Here is a 20,938-nt window from a genome sequence, read left to right on the forward strand (position 1 = left end):
AGATATGAAGGAATTTATAAAAGAATGGATCCCAAAGGTCCTGGGAATGACAGAAATACAGGAAAGAATGGAAATAGAAAGGGCACTCAGAACACTAGCTCCGAAACCACAGACACATCAAAAACCAAGATCCGTTTTAGTAAAATTTTTGAGATATAGAAGAGAAAATATACTGGAGCGGGCAAGGAATAAAATTAGAGAAGACAATAAACCATTGGAATACAAGGGTCAAAAAATATTTTTTACCCAGACATTTGGGGCTAAGGGAATATTGGATGTTGGAGTCGTTGAAGTATTTTATGTTTTAAATGTGTTGTCATACATTGAGTTTAAAAAGGGAAAACTGAGAGATAAAAATGAGGAAAAGGGGGATGGTGGTGAGGAAGTAGAAATGAGGTGTAAACAGGATATGAGATGGCCATGTTGAATTATATGACTATAAATATTAATAGAATACATAACCAAATTAAATGGAAGAGGCTATTAAATTTACTGGAAAAAGAAAAAATATACCTAGCATTTGTGCAGGAAACACATCTAACTGAAGTGGAACATAATAAATTAAAGAGTCTGGGTATGGCACGTAGCGGCAGCATCATATAATTCAAAAGCCAGAGGTGTAGCTATATTAATCAATAAAAATGTACCAATCAAAATAGAGGAGGAAATAATAGATCCAGCAGGGAGGTATGTAATGATAAAGTGTCAGATATATTCATTATTTTTGAATTTGCTCAATTTATATGCACCTAATGAAGAGGATCAAAAGTTTATGCAAGATATTGTTTTGAAGATTGTAGATATGCAGGGGAATATATTGATAGGAGGAGGAGGCAGCACCCAAGGGAGAAGGAATACTCATATTATTCGAGTAGGCATAAAACATACTCAAGAATTGATATGTTTTTGTTGTCGGCCCATAATCAAGGGAGAGTTAGGAAAACTGAATATAAAGCTAGATTACTATCTGATCATTCACCCCTGTTATTGGCAATAGAACTGGAGGACATCCCACCAAGAACATATAGATGGAGGTTAAACTCCATGCTACTTAAAAGGCAGGAATTTAGAGAGTTTATTGAACGCCAAATTAGAACGTACTTTGAAATAAATACGGAATCAGTGAAAGACAAATTTATATTATGGGATGCAATGAAAGATTTCATTAGAGGGCAGATAATAAGTTATGTAACTAAAATGAAAAAGGACTACAATCGGGAAATAGAACAGTTGGAAAGGGAGATAGTAAGTACAGAAAAGGAACTAACAACAAGGGATGATAGAACAAAAAGAAGAGAATTGACAGACAAAAAAATAAAATAGGAAACATTACAAATGTATAAGGTGGAGAAGAACATAATGAAAATAAAGCAAAAGTATTATGAACTAGGAGAAAAAATGCACAAAATATTAGCATGGCAACTTAAAACAGAACAAGCTAAAAGAACTGTATTGGCATCAAGGAAAAAGGACAAACAAATTACATATAATCCAATGGAGATTAATGAGAACTTTAAGGAATTTTATGAACAATTATACCAAACTGAGAACGAGGGAAAAGATGATAAAATAGAGAATGGGAGAGAAAAGGAATTAAAAGAATAGAAAAAATTTTTTTTGGGAAATAATTTATTAACATTTGATCAATTGAAGTACAAATATGGAATAACTCATGGTACAATGTTTGCATACCATCAACTGAAAGCCTACTTAAAGGATAAATTGGGAAACAGACTGAAATTACCAGAAGGAAGCAGCTTTGAATATGTGATTACAGACACAATGATAATTAAAAGATTTATAATGAACATCTACATCAAGCTGCAAGATAAGGAAAATGATGAAATAAGCTATAAACCCAAACAAAAGTGGGAAAAGGATTTAAACATAAAAAAAATGAAACATGGGATAAGTTATGTTCTGGAACTATGAAGAATATAATAAACACAAGGTTACGCATGATACAGTATAAATGGTTACACAGATTATATATCACGGCCCAAAAGTTAAAAAAATGGGACCCAACATTATCAGATAGATGTTTTCGCTGTAAGAAGGAAATGGGAAAAATAGTACATGCAATTTGAGCATGTGAGAAAGTGAAGTTTTGGGAAGATCTAAATCAGGTATTAAATAAAATCACAAAAAACAACATACCAAAAAATCCAGAGATCTTTCTTCTAAATAATATAAGAAGTAAGGAATTAGGCCTCAAACTGGATGAAGTGCAAAAAAGATTTATTATGATAGGCTTAGCAGTAGCAAAAAAATGTATAATGTCAAATTGGAAATCAGAAGAGAGCCTGAGAATACAGCAATGGTACATGGAAATGAATAAATGTATTCCTTTGGAAAAAATAACATACAATTTAAAAAATAAAGTCACATTATTTGAACAAATTTGGGAACTGTACATGGCTTGGCTCTCCACCCCCTAAAATGATAAGACAAAATGACTTGATCCAGAATGTAAAAGTAGATGACACATTTTTCTTGTTTATTTTCCATTGTGTGATGACATTATTTAATGGTTTTATTGTATTGTATATGTTGAATGTTTATTGGTTTTGGAGGTGGGAGGGAAGGTAGAGGAATAAAAAGGGGGAGAAAATGCCATTGTGTTTATTTAAGAGGGAAATGTTTGTATGTATTTTGGTTAATATGGTTCACAGTGTGAAAAATAAAAAAAAAAATTAAAATATAATTTTGAGAGACAACCAATGCTTAAACAGATTATTACTGAAATGTCACAGAAATTAGAAAAGGGTCTTCTTGGATCCTACAAGACAAGTGAATTGATTGCTAAAAATGGAAATGCTCATAATGTTGCCTAGTCACTTATTTTGCCTTCCGTGTCCACAATAATATCTGACATCATGTACTTAAATGCCAAAGAAACCATTTCAAGCAATTCCTTTGAGTAATTTAATTGTTTCTAGAAGAATTGATGAGATGGCAAGGAACACTGAAAAACAATTAGTCATTTCATTACAATCCAAGCAATTCTCTTTACATTTGGACAAATTCATTCTGCGAAGAGAATAATGTTCTTCTCATGGCTTTTGCCAGATCCTGGAATGGAAATGAGCTGACGGAAGTGATATTGTTTGCCAGAAGGATTAAAACAGATACTAAGGGACTGGCTAATTTGTATGTTAAGAATTGCAAACCATTTTTCCATTTGAAAACATAGTTGCCTGTGCAAGTGGTTGGACAATTCAGAAGTTTCATCACATATCTGAAAAATGTTATACCTTCAGTCTTTGCATCATTCATATTGGGCACTTAGTGGCTAAAAACTTAGGAGTACATTTAAATGCTTTGCTTTCATTTGTCAAAAAGACTGTAAAATTTAGAAAATCCACATCCCTTTCAAGACCACTTATTCCAACAGCTGTGTGAAGAAATCATCGACCATCTCCAGATGCTGCATACTGAGCCGAGCTGTCTGTTCAAAGGAAATTATCCTTGTCATTTTGTTGCACTCTGGGAGACGATTATTTCCTTCCTTTCTCATAACGAGCATGGACAAAAACGATGCAAAGTGGACATATTTTATCTTTGACAAATTCAAAATTTATTGAACAAGAGTACAGGGTAACCTTATTGATAATAAGGAAACCATTGTTTCTTTTCATAAAAGCTTGGAGTCTATTAAAGCAATATCAGACATCAGGAATTTTATCAATTTCCAAATCTGAACTCAAACACAGACATTGAAGGTCGATGATATTACTGTTTATGTCAAACACATAAAACAAATAAACACAAATCTGCAGCAAATATTTAATGACCTGTTAAACCTCAATATTCTATATTGGATAATAAATCAATTTGATGCTGATGCAGTAATTCAAGACAGGTTGATTGATCTTCAAAATGATATAATTGTACATTGTCGCGGCGGCTACACTGCTAACTGAAGGATCGCACAACCAGACGGGTTGAGTTCAGTGAACAAAGACTAAGTTATTGCAGGCTGCCTGGCTGGTCTTATACTCCCAGCCCAGACCTGGCTGAGAACCATGCTGGGGGTCCCCGACGACACCAGGGCATCACATGGATCCCCAAGCGCGGGCTTCTGAGCCCGGTGCAGAGGTTGGGAGGAAACCCCCGACAGCGCCATCTTGGCCGGCTGCCCCGCTGCGTGTATGACAAGTGGGACCGGTTCACCTGCCTAATGGCGTACCACCACACAGACCCGCCCCCCCCCCCCAGAACTGGCGCAATGTCCTTTTATGCCAGGCGGCCTCGCTTCTTGGGTTGGGCCACAACTACTGGTTCGGTGGGGTTGAGGTGGGCTGCCTTTAACTTGTCCACCATAAACAGTTCCCTCTTACCACTGATGTCCAATGTGAAAGTGGATCCTGAACGCTGGACGATTTTGTACAGCCCTTCGTATGGTCTTTGTAGAGGTGCTGTGGACGGGCCCCACCTGACAAAAACTTACTCTGCGGATTACAGCTCGCTGGGGACATAAGAGGCCCGTGTGCTGTGTCTGGGCGGCAGTGGGGGTGTGAAGGGCCTGAGGCGGGGAAGTAGACCATGTGGTGACTGCTGGGGGTTGTGTGGTATGTTGACAAACTCACCGGGTAGGGCTAGCGGTGCACCGTAGACCAGCTTGGCTGATGACCCATGTAGGTCTTCTTTGGGTGTTGAGCGGATGCCCAGGAGCTCCCAAGGCAGCTCGTCCACCCAGTTTGGGCCGGTGAGGCGGGCCATAAGTGGCGACTTAAGGTGGCAGTGCAATCACTCGACTAGCGCATTGGCCTGTGGGTGATAGGCCATGGTGTGATGTAGCTCGATCCCCAGCTTGTTGGCGAGCTGTACCCAGAGCGCAGAGGTGAACTGGGTGCTCCAATCACTGGTGAGGTGGTTTGGAACACCAAACCGGGCAACCCAACCGTTCAAAAGCGCTTGGAAGCAGGAGTCCATGGAGGCATCTGGCATCGGGATATCCTTGGGCCAACAAGGGGTGCAATCTACCACTGTGAAAAGATAACGGTTACCTCGGGAATCGGGCATAGGTCCGATGATGTCCACATGTATGTGGCTGAACCATTCCCGGACATGTTTGAAATCTTGTACAGGCGCTCTGGTGTGCCTGTGTACCTTGGAAAGCTGGCAATGGATGCAGGTTCTGGCCCAGTCTGCAATCTGCTTCCAAAGCCCGTGCCAGCTGAAACATTCTGCCACCATATGGACTGTGGATGATGGAAGGGTGGGAAAAGTCATGGATATGGTGGAAGACTTGCCTGTGCCACTACTGGGGAACCACTGGTGCCCATGGAGACATCGCACAGGACGGTGCCCTCACTGTGAGGAGTCAGAAGGTCCTGGAACCGCAGACCCGTGATGGCAGTCCTGAAGGCCCGCGTCTCCTCGTCGGACTTCTGGTCCTGGGCGAGCTGGTCAAAGTCGAGGCCGGGTGTCAGTGTGCAAATGGCATCTTTCGTTGTCTTTCCCCGCCTTGTGCCAAATGTCGGTGGTGAACTCCGACATGAAGGAGAAGTGACACTGTTGCCGACCAGGAATCTCTTGCCATAGCAACTACCTGAGTGAGGGGTTTGTGGTTGGTAAAAATGGTGAAAGGCCTCCCCTCCAAGAAATAGCGAAAATGACGCACCGCCAGGTACATACCCAGCAACTCACGATTGAAAGTGCTATACTTGCACTCTGGCGGGCGAAGAAGTCAGCTAAAGTATGCCAGTTTCCATTGTCCGTTCACCTGCTGCTCCAGGACGGCGCCGACGACTGTGGCAGAGGCATCGATGGAGAGCGCCATATGCAGGTCGGTGCATGGGTGGACGAGCAGGGTAGTCTTCGCAAGGGCATCTTTCGTGGCTTCGAATGCCCTGCTGGCCTCCAGAGTCCAGATGAGTGTCTTGTCTTTGGCCATGATGAGGGCAAAGAGCAGCTGCATGATACATGCAGCACCTGGAATGAAGCGGTTATTGAAATTGACCATACCCATGAACTCTTGTAGCCCCTTGAGGTTATCAGGGCGTGGGAACTCCCTGATTGCAGCGACCTTCGTAGCAGCAGGTGTAGCTCCTTCGGCTGTGATGGTATGGTCCAAGAACTGCATGGACTCTTTCCCAAACTGGCACTTGGCCAGATTGATCGTTAGGCCGAAATCGGCCAGTTGGGAGAAAAGGGTGCGCAGGTGAGACTTGTGTTGTGCCCGGTCTCTGCTGGTGACAAGGATGTCATCCAGGTAAATGAATACGAAATTCAAATCTCTGCCCACTGTGTCCATAAAGTGCTAGAAGGTCTGGGCAGCATTCTTGATCCCAAACGGCATGCATAGTAACTCGAACAAGCTGAAGGGGGTGATGAAGGCTGTTTTGGGTATGTCCTCAGGGTGCACCGGGATTTGATGATACCTGCGGACCAGGTCGACCTTGGAGAATACCCTCGTGCCATGCAAGTTGGCCATAAAGTCCTGGATGTGAGGGATTGGGTAACAGTTAGGTACCGTTGCGTCATTAAGCTGTCGATAATCTCCGCAGGGGTGCCAGCCGCCGGAGGCTTTCGGGACCAGGAGGAGTGGTGAGGCCCAAGGATTGTCAGAGCATTGAATGAACTCTAGCTCCTGCAGATGTGAGAACTCTTCCTTCGCTATCTGGAGCTTGTCCAGCAGGAGCTGGCGTGCCTTGGTGTGGACCGGCAGGCCTTGGGTGGGGATGTAATGAAACACCCCATGGCGTGGTGAGGTGGTGGAGAACTGCGGCTTGAGGAGGGACAGGAACTCATCCAGGATACGCTGAAACTCGTCCTTGGGTGTACTGACCGTGGCCATCTGCGGCTGCTCTTTGTGGGAGGTGTTGAGGTGAACTGATTGAAAGTTACGGGCATCTACCAGTGGCCTACCTCAAATGTCTAGCAGGAGTCCATGGGCGAGGAGGAAATCGTCACCCAGGATGGGAGTTGGAAGGGACAAAACTGTGAACCACCACGAGAACTTCCACTGGGCAATCTGGAAGTGGACGGTCTTGTCTCCATACGTCTGGATCTCTGTCAAATTGGCTGCATGGAGGGGAGGTCCTTGAGGCTAGTTTTAGGACTCGATGGCTGTGGCCGGGATGACACTGATCAGGGCCCCGGTATCAACGAGGAAGCATCGGCCATTGACTGAATCCCGCAGGTAGAGGAGGCTGTGTTCTTGGCCAGCCGCCACAGCCATTAACAACGACCGGCCTGCTCAATTCCCTGGAATGAGCAGGGCTGACGACATTTCTGAGCCTTGGCTCCCCAGCGCTGGTGGAAGAAGCAGAGGCCTGAAATGGATGCCTTGCTTCAGGCTATGCTCTTTGAGGCCCCCGCAGGCAGCACTAGAGGAAGGCTTGGCGTGGTCATGCCCGTGACTCGTAACCTGCTGGACTACTGAGCCCTCCAGGAATTGTTCGAGCCATAGCTCCTGAGCCTGTTGAGCGACCTTCCTAGTGTCAACAACGCTCTCCTGAGACAGTAACGGCCAGATGTCTTCACGCAGATGGTCGAGGAAGATGCGCTCGAAGAGTGGGCAGTTGGTGTGATCGTCCATGAGCGCAAGCATCTCGTCCATCAACTCGATTAGAGTTCTGTCCCCTAAGGCGTCGAGGCACAGCATCTGAGTGGCACGCTGATGCCTGGAGAGGCCGAGGGAGCCGGTGAGCACCCGCTTGATGATCCCGCACTTATCTTCCGTGGGTGGGTGCTGAACAAAATGCAGCACTCCTTTGGTGGTGGCCTGGTCCAGGGCAGCGACCACATGGTAAAACTTGGTTGAATCCGATGAAATCTGGCGGAGGTGAAACTGAGCCTTTATGTGGCTGAACCAGGTCTCTGGCTCCTGAACCCAGAAGTCAGGAAGCTTGATGACTATAGCATTGATCAAAGGGTCGTTCATGTTGGGTTCAAAGACGATTGAACCTGTCGAGGTCACCAACTGTAGCGGCGGCTACACTGCTAACTGAAGGATCGCACAACGAGATGGGTTGAGTTCAGTGAGCAAAGACTAATTTATTGCAGGCTGCCTGGCTGGTCTTATACTCCCAGGCTGGACCTGGCTGAGAACCACGCTGGGGGAGGCCCCGATGTCACCATGGCATCACGTGGGTCCCCAAGCGTGGGCTTCTGAGCCCGGTGCCGAGGTCGGGAGGAAACCCCCGATGGCGTCATCTTGGTCAGCTGCTCCACTGCATGCATGACAAGTGGGGCCAGTTCACCTGCCTAATAACATACCACCACAACACCATATTACAAGCTCCCATTTCATTCATGTGAGTATCATTTAAAGGGCTAGTACAGGGTGCAACCATTCACAGCCATGAAAAGACAGGATGGTAACAACTAGTACAGGATGTTCCAAAGTTGCTACTTTGGAGAGGAGAAGGAACATTTGTTGCTCCTCCAGGGACGCAGGTGGTGAGAGTCATGTGGGTGGAAGAATGTTCTGCCGAATAGATTTCCAAAACTGGGGGGAAAAGACTAAATATTTTTCATTGCCTTTCCCTCAACATACTTAGTTGAATGTGGATTCAGCAAGGTAGTTTCCTTGACAAATTCCAGAAACCAACTTGATATCACAAGAGGTGACTTTGGTGTATCATTATCCAATTTGCTGCTTGACACCAAAATAAAGTTGCACAGGAACTCAAGCTCAAGTATCTCACTAAAATTTTCATTTTATTAAAATTATTTTTCAAAGTTCTTTTTATTAAGCTTTCACATCCTTGAGTTTATCCTTGAATAGCGACTTTGGAACATCCTGTACAAACCATTGCACTCCACAATTTTTTTTTGTAATATATATGTTCATATTTTCTTCTTTCCTACATAGTTCTTTTTATTAAGTTTTCATATTATTGATCAGCAACCATCTCATGGACACTGAGCTGGAATGACTGTGCGATCATGGATAATTTGGCTGATCCTCCATTTCAGGGGTATTACTGGAAGCAGAAGAATTGCTGCATCAGATCATGACCATTGTAACGGTCATTTTGATTGACCCATACTTGGGTTTGGGAAGCATTGAGTAAGTCGCACGCTTAATTTCCCCTACCGAAGGAGAAGGGAAGCTGTGACAACAGTTTGTACAAAAGGAGATTTCTCTGGAAGCAACTTGACAAGGATTCATGACTTTTGGCAGTTCAGTCACTCCCACTTCTTTCGTGATTACTTCTGTGCATTAGTTTAAAAGCCTGCTAGAATTGTGCCTAATCTGTAATGGTCTGGGTATTACACACACATATGTATTTGCACATAGTTGGGTTTGATTTGACTAATGTGGGAATCACGGAGGGAGTAGTCCCTGAAGAAGGCTGAGAGGGGCGGAGAGGGAAAAATGAGTCTGGTGGTGGGATCCTATAGTAAGTGTTGGAAATTTCAGTGGATGATGTTTTGGATGCGAAGCCTGGTGGGGTGGTTGGTGAGGATGAGGGGGATTCTATGTTTGTTGCATCTGGGGGCAGAGGGGTCCAGGGCAGATGAGTGGGAATGCAGGTGAGGGCTGAGTTGATAGTGGTGGAGGGAAAGCCCGTTTGTGGAAGTAGGCAGACATTTCAGAAGCTCTGGACTGGAAGACCTAATCTTGGAAAGAGATGCAGCAGGGACAGAAATTGAGAGAAGGGGATGGAATCCTTGCAGCGGGCAGGGTGAGAGCAAGTGTAGTCCAGGTAGTTGTGTGAGTTGGAGGGTTTATAGTATATTATCAGTGGAAAGCTTGTCTACCAAGATGGAGACAGAGAGATCCAGGAAGGAGAGAGTGTTGTCAGAGAGGGACCAGGTGAGTTTGAGATCAGGGTGGAAGTTGGATGTAAAGTGGGTGCATGAGGCAGCCCCGAGGTAGTTGTCCATATACTGGAGGAAGAGTTGGGGAGTCTTGCCTGTGTAGGCTTACAGCATGGATTGATTCACAAAGCCTACACAGCTGGGACCCATGCAGGTAGGTACCCATGGCTACTCCTTTGAAATGTCTACCTTCTGAAATGTCCACTTTCTTCCAAAATGTGGCTTTCCCTCCACCACTATCAACTCAGCCCTCACCCGCTCATCTGCCCTGGCCCCCTTTGCCCATAAACACAACAAAGATAGAATTCCCCCTCATCCACCACCCCACCAGCCTCCACATCCAACACATCATCTTCTAGAATTTCCAGAACTTCTACAGGATCCCAAGACGACACATTTTTTCCTCTCCTCCCCTCTTGGTCTTCTGCAGGGACCGCTCCCTCCGCGATTCCCTCGTGCACTCATCCCTTCCCATCCATCGCACCCCCATACCTTCCCCTGTACCTGCAGAATGTGCAACATGCAGCCACACTTCCTCCCTCACCTTGGCCCGGGGCCACAAACAGGCCTTTTCCGTGAAGCAACACTTCATTTGTACATCCAGAGGAAGTATCTGGTGCATCCAGTGCACTCTTTGTGGCATTCTCTACCTCAGAGAAACCAGTCGCAGACTGGGAGATTGCTTTATTCAGCACCTGCACTCTGCTCGCAACCACACCAATCTACCAGTAGCCAATCATTTCAATTCTGAGTTACACTCTTGCACTCACATGTCTCTCCATCGCTTTATGTACTGTCCCACCCTGACCACCCGCAGACTGGAAAAACACCTCATTTTCCGTCTGGGTACTCTCCAGCCACGTGGCATGAACATTGATTTTACTGCTTTCCATTAAATCTGCTTGCCTTTTCTACCCCCTCCTCCTTTTCCTGTCCTTCCAGTTCCTTCATTCATCCAGCCGTACCATCCCCCTCATTGCTGTCTCTCCCTCTTTTCTTCACCTATCATCTCCTGCCTTGCCACCCCCCCTTCCAACCCCCCCCCACCCTTTTGTTCAGATGTTTGCTGACATTTTCTCGTACTTTGATGAAGAGCACAGCCTGAAAAGTCAGTTATGTATCTTTGCCTTTTCTAGATAAAGAACACTGTTTGACCTGCTGAGTTTTTCCAGCATTTTGTGCTTCTACTTCAACCACTGTGTCTATAGAATTTTGTGATTTACTTCACATCTGCTGGTAAATGTTTTCTGTTGGTAACTGCTTTTTCCTAGTGACCATCTTCTACAGGCAATTTTTTACCTCCCCTGATGCCTACTCTTTGTTGATTTTACTTTTATTCACTGTCAGAATGGTGAACACTTTTTCCTTGATGACCGTCTTCTGTTTGTGACAGCCTTCTGCTCATGTTTATTTTCTTCTGGTGATTATATTTCTGTCAGTAGCTCTCTTTTACTAGTGCTTTCTTTCTGGTGGTAACAGGCATAGGATTACTTTGTTTTGTTCTTGTTTTTCTTCTGATAGTAACTACTTTCTGATGGAATATTCTTCTACTCACTTCCTTATGCTTCTCCTTCTACTGGTGATATTCTTCTGCATTTCACTGATATCTTCTGGTAATTGGCTCTGCTGATGACTTCTGGATACAGGAATTCTCTTATAAAAGACCCAACCTCTGGTGAAAATTTCTTTTCACCTCCAATCTTTCTATCAAGTATGATATGCCTCTAAGAAAAGGGATAAAGGTTCTTCACATAAGCTGCCGGCCTTTTATTTTTTTTTGTGAACTTCAATTAAGTTTACCTTCTCCATACCAAAGGAATAGCTCAATTCGATATCTTTGCAAATATACAAAATTCTCCTGTTTTTGGCCACATTTTTGTATAGTACTAGTGTATTTTCTGTGATATAATTGCATTCTTCCTGTAGTATGGTAGACAAGTCTGTACTCATTACAGGTATCTAGCTAAAACCTACATTGTGTTTTAAATAGTTTTAGTGAAATGGAAAAATTATAATGAAAGTATAGATGCCTAAAACTTAAACAAACGCTTTGTATCTGCCTTCAATGCAAAACAATAGACTGGATTCATCAACCGCTGATGGTGGTGACAATACTTATCAGTGTTCCATATTAGTACTTTAGTAGCTCTATAAAAGAACTAACCTTCCAATTTCATCAGACATTGAAATTGCTGTCCCTTTACAAGCTCACTCTAGGTGAAATCTTCTGGCTTTCTATTGGTGCAAGCACTTACCCATGCAACATAGACAGAAGACAGCATCTTATCTCAACAATCCAGGCTATGACAAGCTTTCCCAAAATGTAACTGTGGTACTCAAGATCAGATCATGAAACATGTAACAACCAATCAATGAAATCAGAGCAGATATTACAGCATTTATGGTCTGCCAAGATGTAATTATCTAGGTTCAACATACAACTCTTAAATTATAATTGTTACTCCCCAATGAGAATGTAGATATGCAAAAGAGTTCAGAAAAGTGCACATGATAACAATTCCAAAACTTCTAGTTATGGTCTGATTGTGAACACTTATAGAAATGTAACTTTAGTAGTACATTTGTCTTAGTTTCCTTGAGTTTATCTTAAGGTTTTTAAAAACAAAGTGACAAGGGGCTTAAAATTAAAAATAATATGCATAAAGAATTTAAACACATTTAATACATTTCAGGTAATTCAGTGAAGGCTTTACAAAGAATATCTCCAAAACCAGTCCTGAACAATGAATGGGAAGAGCATAGAAACAAGGAAGAGAAGGGAAGAAGAATAGGCAAAATATTAAGAGATAAACTGTGAATCCATTATGAAAATATACCCCAGGTTTCAGCCTGAAACATTACCTATGTATCCTCTTAACCAGATGCTGCCTGACCTGCTGAGTTCCTCCAGCAAGTTGTGTGTTGCTCCAGTTTTCTGCAGTCCCTCTTATTTATCTCTGAGGAAATAAAAGTGCAGTGTGTGAATTGAAAGAAAAGGAAGATAGCATGATTGCAAGGTCAGTCTGGCAATCTCCATTATTTGTGACTAAAGAGATTTCCCTTCTCTCACAGCACCACTTGGGAGTGTATCTTCAATGGAAGTCAATGTGGACACGTTAGAGCAGGTGGAGCTCCTGGACATGTCTGACCATGAAGTAATTGGTGACTTCCTCAGTTTCAACATGGATGGCTTTGAGGTATCATCACTGTCAGGTAAGCAAGAGCATGAGGAAAGCAACATTAAACATTCAAGTTTACTCTTGTCACAGGTTTTACTGGTCTGAAAACCTCAGAAATCCTCTGCCAAAATACATGAAGTATTTGGCAAGCTAAATGACTCTGGGAGGAACACTCAAATTGCAGCACTTAAAAGACAGTGGCAATTTCCAATAGTATACTAGAGATGGTGGAAGATGTGTCAATTTCCATTATACCACAAATGTGGGGAGTTTGTGTTGGATGTGTGGAGTGGCAACAGCCATCCCAGGGTCTAATTCAGTAAGAACCAGTTTTGTAAAACTACTTTCAATCCTGGAATGGTGAATATTAGCAATTTTGGTTCTATGGAATTAACTAGGCAGTATTGTGAACTTAATTTGTTTTTCAGATTTTGATAATTTCTCTGGCTTCTTTTGTGACCAGTGCCATTTCTTCACACAGATGAGCAGCTTTACAATAGTCAGATTACTCTTAATGGTCGAAATTCCACAGAAATAAAATCCAGGATGTCATCCACTTCCTCTAGTTCCATGGATCCAAAGAGCTTGAATTCAACTATTGGAGACGAGACACCAACTTCCCAGTCAGATGAGGAGGAAGTTCAGGAGGACACTTTACTCACAGCAAGTGCAGACAAGAATATTGCGACACAATCTAGAAAGGAAAGCTAACACTGAATGCTAACATCTGACAAGGAAAAGCACAGCTAAAGTAGATGTGCATAAAACAAAGGGGACAGGAGCAAGAAACTGGGTCAAGTAGAAATAAATGACTATTTTTAATATTGTTGCATTAAGCTAAAAATGTTCAACATGCAGATTCCTAATAACATACCTAAAAATGGAAACGTAATCACTTACTAATCCAGTTATGCATGAATCCAGAGTATCACAGTTCCAATAAACACACACTGACACAGCCAACAGATGGTATTTTTGTTGCATGTAGGATATAGATATACTCATTTACACATGTAATCAAATTCATTGATATAAATACCTCATAGTAGAAACAAATAGATGCTATCTTTTATGCAGTCAATATCACACAGACTAATTAATGCTTTTAGCAATTTCCCCAAGGAGAGAATTCCTGAGGGGCTATTAACTTTTAAGTTAATAACAATACAGTAGACAATAACACAAGTTGCTGATTAGAGGCAGGTTGTATATATAAGCAATGTTATGTTTCAATGATGTGCTATTTAATAAAGTTAGCTTCTATCACAAAAAGGAAATTATTATAGAAAACTGTAACTGAGATTTATTTTTCTTTCTTAATAAGCCTAATGATAGACCCTAATTTAAACTGTTTAAGTTACAATATTCAAATATTTTACATATCTGTTTTAATGTGATTTACCTGTGGAATGTACAATAAAGAGCCATGCTTATCACTTCAATTGTTTCAAAGTCACAAGGTATATGGAGAATAGTTATCTACCTTGTACCAGATTGACCTTGGGGAAGAAAAATTTTTTAAATAGGAAGAATAAGAGAAATAGAGCTAACTCACTTCTGTTCATAGCAGCACTTGTATTTCAAACACCTTACTTCCATATCTTGTAAATCTTCAGAATGAGAAAGTTACTGCTTTGAATGAGGTACCATCATAATCACAGTTACTTACAAGACAAAATAAGACATGAATTTATGTAAGATCACAGAGCAATCCATGTCATACTAGTTTTCTTTATTATCCACACATTCCCATCAATTCCCTCTTCCCAACAGATTCTTTACCTACATTATGAGGGCACAGCATGACTGTCCAGAAATTGAATCCCACATGATGAGTAAATCCTAAGCAAAAAAAATCAATGCCAAAAAGACATGAGGCAGAGGGAGAAATTAAGTAATTTAGATCTTCAAAATGGAACTGACAGGCCTCTTTAAGATGTAGAATAAAATGCCTTAGGCATTGATCTGAGAGACAGGAAAAACTTAGGGTCCATTACAAGCTTTATTGGAATTGAACAGTTTCAGGAATTGAGGAGAAGACTTTGCAAACATTTCTGACTTTTGCTTTCTACCTCAATTATACTAAGCGGCAACAGTTCATGTACCCAGCAGGTCTGCTAGTGTTTTTGCTTCACAGGCTCCTCCTTCCAACCCCATCTATTTTTCTCTCTCTTTCTCACCCCCTACCCCCAACCCCATTATCAATCTGGCTTCCATCTACAGACTCCTGTTCCAACTATTCTCACCCATTCTGTGATCACTTTCCAAGTATTAACCACTTTTGTATAAATAAATCTCTCCTGAACTGCTCACTGAAAAATATTATTATACTCTTCTGGCCCTTAGCTTTCTCTCAGCTTGTCAACATGAATTCTTTGACCATTTTTATGGAAGCAAATTGACAATAAATAGGCCTATCACACAATTTACCCAAGGATGCAATTTAACAACAGGTGATTAATTTATCTCAGCAAAGGATGTGGATAAACTGTGCTACAAGGACAGTTTTTAATGTGTTTCCATTTAAATACTTTTTTTTCAGATCTCTTCTATTCCAAAAACAGTGCAGGTTCTTCAGTACATCCATATAACTAAAGTCTCTTATGCCTGGAATCGTTTTGGTAAATCCCTTCTGTGCTCTGTCAAAAGCCTTTATATATTTTCTAAAGTATGCATGACCAGTGTTTCATATATATACCAAAACTTCCTTGTTTTCATACTTTACCTTTATAAACCCCAAGATCTTGTATATTTAACCACTTTCTCAACCTGTCCTACCTCTTTCAATAAACTATGCACATATATCCAATAGATTTTGTTCATGAGCCCATTTTAGAATTGTGCCCTCTTTTGATTTGCCTCTTCTCATTTCAGATATAACACTTCACATTTCTCACCCCTAAATTTCATCTGCCACCTATCCACCCATTCTACCCATATCTTTATCTCCCTGATGTGGCCTACAGAACTATTGACCAGATAATGGAAGTTGGATATAGATTGGTTGGTGAATGACCTCCATTGTTATTGCAAATTTATAAAGATTCTATCTCAATCCCTTTTACAGTCAACTAATTACTTTATACATTTACGAAAGTCTGTAGATATTGTAGTTGAAGTAAAAACACAATGCTCGAGAAGCCCAGCAGGTCAAACAGTGTACTTTATATAGTTAAAATAGATACATAACCAACATTTCGGATTTGAAGGCTACATCAAGGAATGAAAAAATGTTGGCAGGTGCCCAAACAAAATGGTAGGGGGAAGGCAGAGGTAGGATCATGGTCCCAACTGCAGGAAGTAATAGGAGGATAAGGGAGGGAGGGCAGGCCAGCAAGCAGGGGGATGCTGTGTGAATGGAGAGGGAAGAAAGTGGAGAGCTGGAGAAAAGAAGGGAAAGGTAAGGGAGAGAGTGTAGCCTAGCAGAAACTGGAGAAGTTGATGTTAATGCCATCTGATTGGAGAGTGCCCAGATGGAAAATCAAGTGCTGTTCTGGGAGTGGGGAGTGGAATTGAAATGGTTGGCCACTGGGAGATTCCTGTTACTGGTGCAGACAGAGCGAAGATGCCAGTGAAACAATCTCCCAGGGGGGGCGGGGGAATAGTACGAATAATGTAAGCATGAAGTGGGGCATGGAATTAAAGTGGTTGGCCAATGGGAGATCCCTATCACTGATACGGACTGAGTGAAGGCGAAGCGATGTCCCAGTCTGCACCCATTCTCTCCAATTTTTTTTTGAAAATGTTATTTAATAATTTCAAAATACAATAAAATATTATAAATATATGTAAAAAAAACTATAAACTACAACCCCTCCATCCCCTCACTAAACAAAAAAAAACCCAACCAGAGTCTTAAAAAAAGGTATTAAATATTGTCTAATTGGTGTGCCAGCTCTACAGCATTTACTTAAGTTCTATAGACATATATTTTAAATATAAACCCCACATATCAACAAAAAAATAATTATTTTGTAAATTATATGTTATTCTTTCTAAATATAAACATGACTGTAATTCATTATGCTATCTTTGCAAACTCAATTGTACATCATTTTTCCATGTAACAGCTATACATTTTCTTGCTACAGCTAAACCTGATCTTAAAAAAGCAGAATACGGTTTAATCATTCATGACTCTACAAATGGCACATTAATATAACCTAATAAACAGATCATTGGATCCAGTTGCAAATCTATTTTGAACAAATCTCTCAAAAACTTAATAATTTCCTCCCAAAAATGTTTCACTTTCTTACATGACCAAACTGAATGTATAAAAGTACCCTTTTGCTCTCCACATCTAAAACATAAATCTGTTAAACTAAATCCATATCTCTTCAATTTCTCAGAGGTCAAATATAATTTATGTAAAAAATTATAATTCTCCCCAATGTTTAGAAGGCCACAAAGGGAGCACCAGATACAGTAGATAACTCCTGTGGATACACAAGTGAAGTGCTGCTTCACTTGAAAGAACTGAATGGTGGTGAGGGAGGAGGTGTGTTGCAAGTGTGGCCACAGGGAAGGTTTATAGCAGTGGTTCTCAACTTTTTTAAGTAAAGGGATTACTTAAGGTGGTATGTGAGTGGGAAGGGAAGGTTGAGAATCACTCCTCTAGACCCAATTGATACTGAAATATTTTGCTGAGAAGAATTGTCAACGGCCTATTTCCTTTGGAGTTATGAAACGTGCACAAGACGAGTCAATTAGGGTCAATTAAAACAGTGGTTTTCAAATTTTTTCTTTCCGCCCCTGTACCATCTTAAGCAATCCCTTACTAATCACAGAACACTTGCTCCCACACCTCCTCCCTCACCACCATTCGGGGCTCAGCCCTTTCAAATGAAACGACACCAGTTGTGCATGCGTGGGAATTATCTACTGCATCCAGTGCTCCCTTTGTGGCCTTCTTCACATCAGATAGACTGGGTGCTGACTGGGAGATTGTTTCACTGGCATCTTCGCTCTGACTGCACCAGTAACAGGAATCTCCCAGTGGCCAACCATTTCAATTCCACTCCCCACTCCCAGGCTCACGTCTGTCCATGGCCACCAAGACCTGTTTCCCCCTCCCTGTAAACTGAAGGAACACTTGATTTTCTGTCCGGCCACTTTGCAGCCAGGTAGCATTAACATGTCTTCTCTAGTTTCTGCTAGCCTACCCTCCATTGTCCTTCCCTTCCCTTTGTCTTCTTTCCTCTAGCTCTCCACACCCTTCTTTCTTCATTCACTCCTCCCCGATTGCTGGCATGTACTCCCTCATCTTTTACCTCCTGCCTTTGGGACCATGCTCCTTCCCCTGCCCCTCCCCTCTACTATTTTGTTTGGGCACCTGGCAACATTTTTTTAATACCTTGATGAAGGGCTCAAACCTGAAACACATAAAGTGCACTGTTTAACCTGTTTCTCCAGCATTGTGTTTTTACTGGAGGAACGCAGTGGGTTATGAAGCGTCTCTGGAGGTAAAGGACTCCTGATGCTGCTTCAACCTCGTTTTTCCTGCAGTGTACATTTTGCTCCAGATTTTAGAATCAGCAATCTTATGTCAACAAATGAACAGATACTCCAAGACTCATAGCTCACAGGCTACAAACCAATCATTGGAAATATAAGCTGAACAGCTCTTCTGCTGGCACAGACACAAGGGTCTAATAATAGCTTTGAGTTTTAAATTTTTAATTAATATCTCATCTGAAAGAGGATACCCATGTTAGAAGCTGCGCAGAGGATAACAAAAGTGTATGTGTGTGGATGCGATGTTCAGACCATTTCAAGATAATAAAGCAAAGTATCAAACCGTCCCCAGTCCCCAAATACTGTTCAGTCTTGGGTTATAGCGAGTAGGAAAGACGTGATCCACGCCCATGGGGCATGGTATAAATGAAACAAAATATGCTGACGTGAGAAATAGAAGTACCTTCACAGAATTTGCTCGAGACAAAAATTGAGAACAAAGAACTTTTATTACTATTACAACAATGCAAAGTTGGGAATACACACAGATACTGGGGCTGACCCAACTTTTATACATTTCATTTCAGTAGAGAGATACCTTCCCCCCAACATTCTTCTCCCTCCTGGATTGGTTTAGCATTAGGTAATTCTGCCCACGTGGATTCTAACTTCTTATCAGTTTATGTGTCTTCCTGCAAACTTGTTAGCCAGAGAAGTATCATGTCTTTGTTCTTCACTCATTAATCAATCCCTAAGACTTGCTAAAGCTATCTACTTATCCTGTTTTGAAGATCCTTAGTTTATTACACTTTTACAACCCTTCCTCTCATTCCAGCATCCCTTCACCCTGATATAACCCATAATACTTCATCTCTAATTAGCACTTGCTTGACTCCTCACATTCCAGTATCCCTTCACCTTAAGTTAACCCATAATACTTTATTCTTAATTGGCACTTGTTTTCAGTATCTCTGGACTCCTAACATTCCAGTATCCCTCACACTGATATGATGGAAATTCTTAAGCAAAAGGAATACTGTATTTTGCTGCGAATGGCAAATGAATGTACAATCATTGCAACTATTATGAATAAATTATGATGGGGTTAGGGGAGGAAAAACCCTCATTCGCCAGGGGAGGATCAAGAATGGGAGGAATGGGCTACCATTGCAATGGCTGGTCAAGCCAACTGAGCCCTCACCGTGGGGACCTGCAGCGTGGAAGTTAGCACGACGGATGGGCCTCTGACGGGGCCGTCACCGCACCTCAGTGGGCCGGACAGCCGCAGTTTGTGACGCTGCTCAGGGCCCGGCTCCACCTTGCCCGCCACCCAGCGCCCACGGTTTTGCCACCACCGGACCGATGGGAACGTGCTCGCGGTTCCCGGAGCCGCCGGATCCAGGACCCCCGGTCGCCACACAGGTAGGAGTGGAACGGAGAAGGTGGGAGGACGAGATTGACGGGGGTGGGGGAAAGAGCTTGGCTACTCGACGCACCTCTCTCGTGTTTCCAGGCCGAACTCCACCCGGGGACAACCGAGGACCGTTACCGCCAGGACCTGAGCCACCTGAAGCAGGTACAGCTCGCCCGCGTGCCTGCCCCACCCATAAGATCCTCCGCGAGCCCGCCCGGCCCAACCACCGCGGGCCGACCGCGCCACCAATCGCCCGCCCGGCCCAACCACCGCGGGCCGACCGCGCCACCAATCGCCTGCCCTGCCACCACGAGGCCGCCCTCGCCATTCCGCGCTTGCCACACTCCTGCTATCCCGTCCCTGCTTCTCCTCCGCTGCCGGTCCATGGCGCCCAGCTTGGTGCGCAGAGGATTATCGGAAGCCTACGGCGCGTTCGTGCCTATTAACTCGATGGCTGACACTTCCATTAGTGTGTGGTGTTGTTATGGGGGTGTGATAGTTACTGATGTGACCGTACCCTCTGGCCGCGCCTGGGACCCCGACAGGCCTGAGCCTTTTCGAGGAGGGCTCAGGGTAGCTTTAAGCGGACACGGGGTTGGCAAATACAGTGACCAAACCACGAATTCATTAACCATCGAATCTGCGAGGTGTCGTGACTTAAATGTGCGACTTCTGTAAGGGAGGTATTGTTGTCATTGCTGTATAACAACTCCTTCAGGGCCCGATGAAGTATTGAGCTATAAGGCCAAAATTAAAATTAATTATTTATCAAATTGAATGAGTTCATTGGTTTAGCGGTTTCAAGGAAATGTATAGCAATATCATGGAAGTCAGAAATAGATTTAGGATGGAATGATGGCATGCAGAACTTTGTAGTTGTTTACTGATGCACCACTCAGGAGACTATTGTGGAGAAGCCAATAGGCTTTAATTCACTTGAGAATATAACATATCTGTTGTCCTGCAATGAGTTGCAGGGGACTGTGGAACACCCACCTTTATACAGGAACCGGTGGGGCGGGGCCACAGGTACAACCAACCAATAGGCATGCTTGACCAGATAATTATACATTACAGCGGTTTCCCCGTATACCATTAGAGAAAAACACAT

At 42.8% G+C, this 20,938-nt stretch overlaps 1 protein-coding gene and 1 long non-coding RNA gene across 6 annotated transcripts in view; one reads left to right on the plus strand and one right to left on the minus strand.

Annotated features, from left to right (window-relative positions):
* Positions 1 to 13,919, plus strand: part of LOC138735983 (dysbindin-like) — a 45,597-nt gene extending 31,678 nt beyond the window's left edge. For all 4 annotated transcript variants that reach the window (XM_069884725.1, XM_069884726.1, XM_069884727.1 and 1 more), the window contains exons 3-4: positions 12,850 to 12,990; positions 13,438 to 13,919. In XM_069884725.1, the coding sequence (XP_069740826.1) occupies positions 12,850 to 12,990; positions 13,438 to 13,667 (371 nt within the window). In that variant the 3' untranslated portion in view covers positions 13,668 to 13,919. The remainder of the gene's footprint in view (positions 1 to 12,849; positions 12,991 to 13,437) is intronic.
* LOC138735986 (uncharacterized) overlaps positions 1 to 14,554 on the minus strand; it is a 76,114-nt gene extending 61,560 nt beyond the window's left edge. For both annotated transcript variants that reach the window (XR_011340051.1, XR_011340050.1), the window contains exons 1-2: positions 14,512 to 14,554; positions 12,640 to 12,734 (exon numbers count right to left, since the gene is read on the minus strand). This is a non-coding gene — a long non-coding RNA (uncharacterized lncRNA). The remainder of the gene's footprint in view (positions 1 to 12,639; positions 12,735 to 14,511) is intronic.
* Between the last annotated feature and the right edge of the window lie 6,384 nt (positions 14,555 to 20,938).

This window comes from Narcine bancroftii, chromosome 6 (assembly GCF_036971445.1).
Source record: "Narcine bancroftii isolate sNarBan1 chromosome 6, sNarBan1.hap1, whole genome shotgun sequence".
NCBI lineage: Eukaryota > Metazoa > Chordata > Chondrichthyes > Torpediniformes > Narcinidae > Narcine > Narcine bancroftii.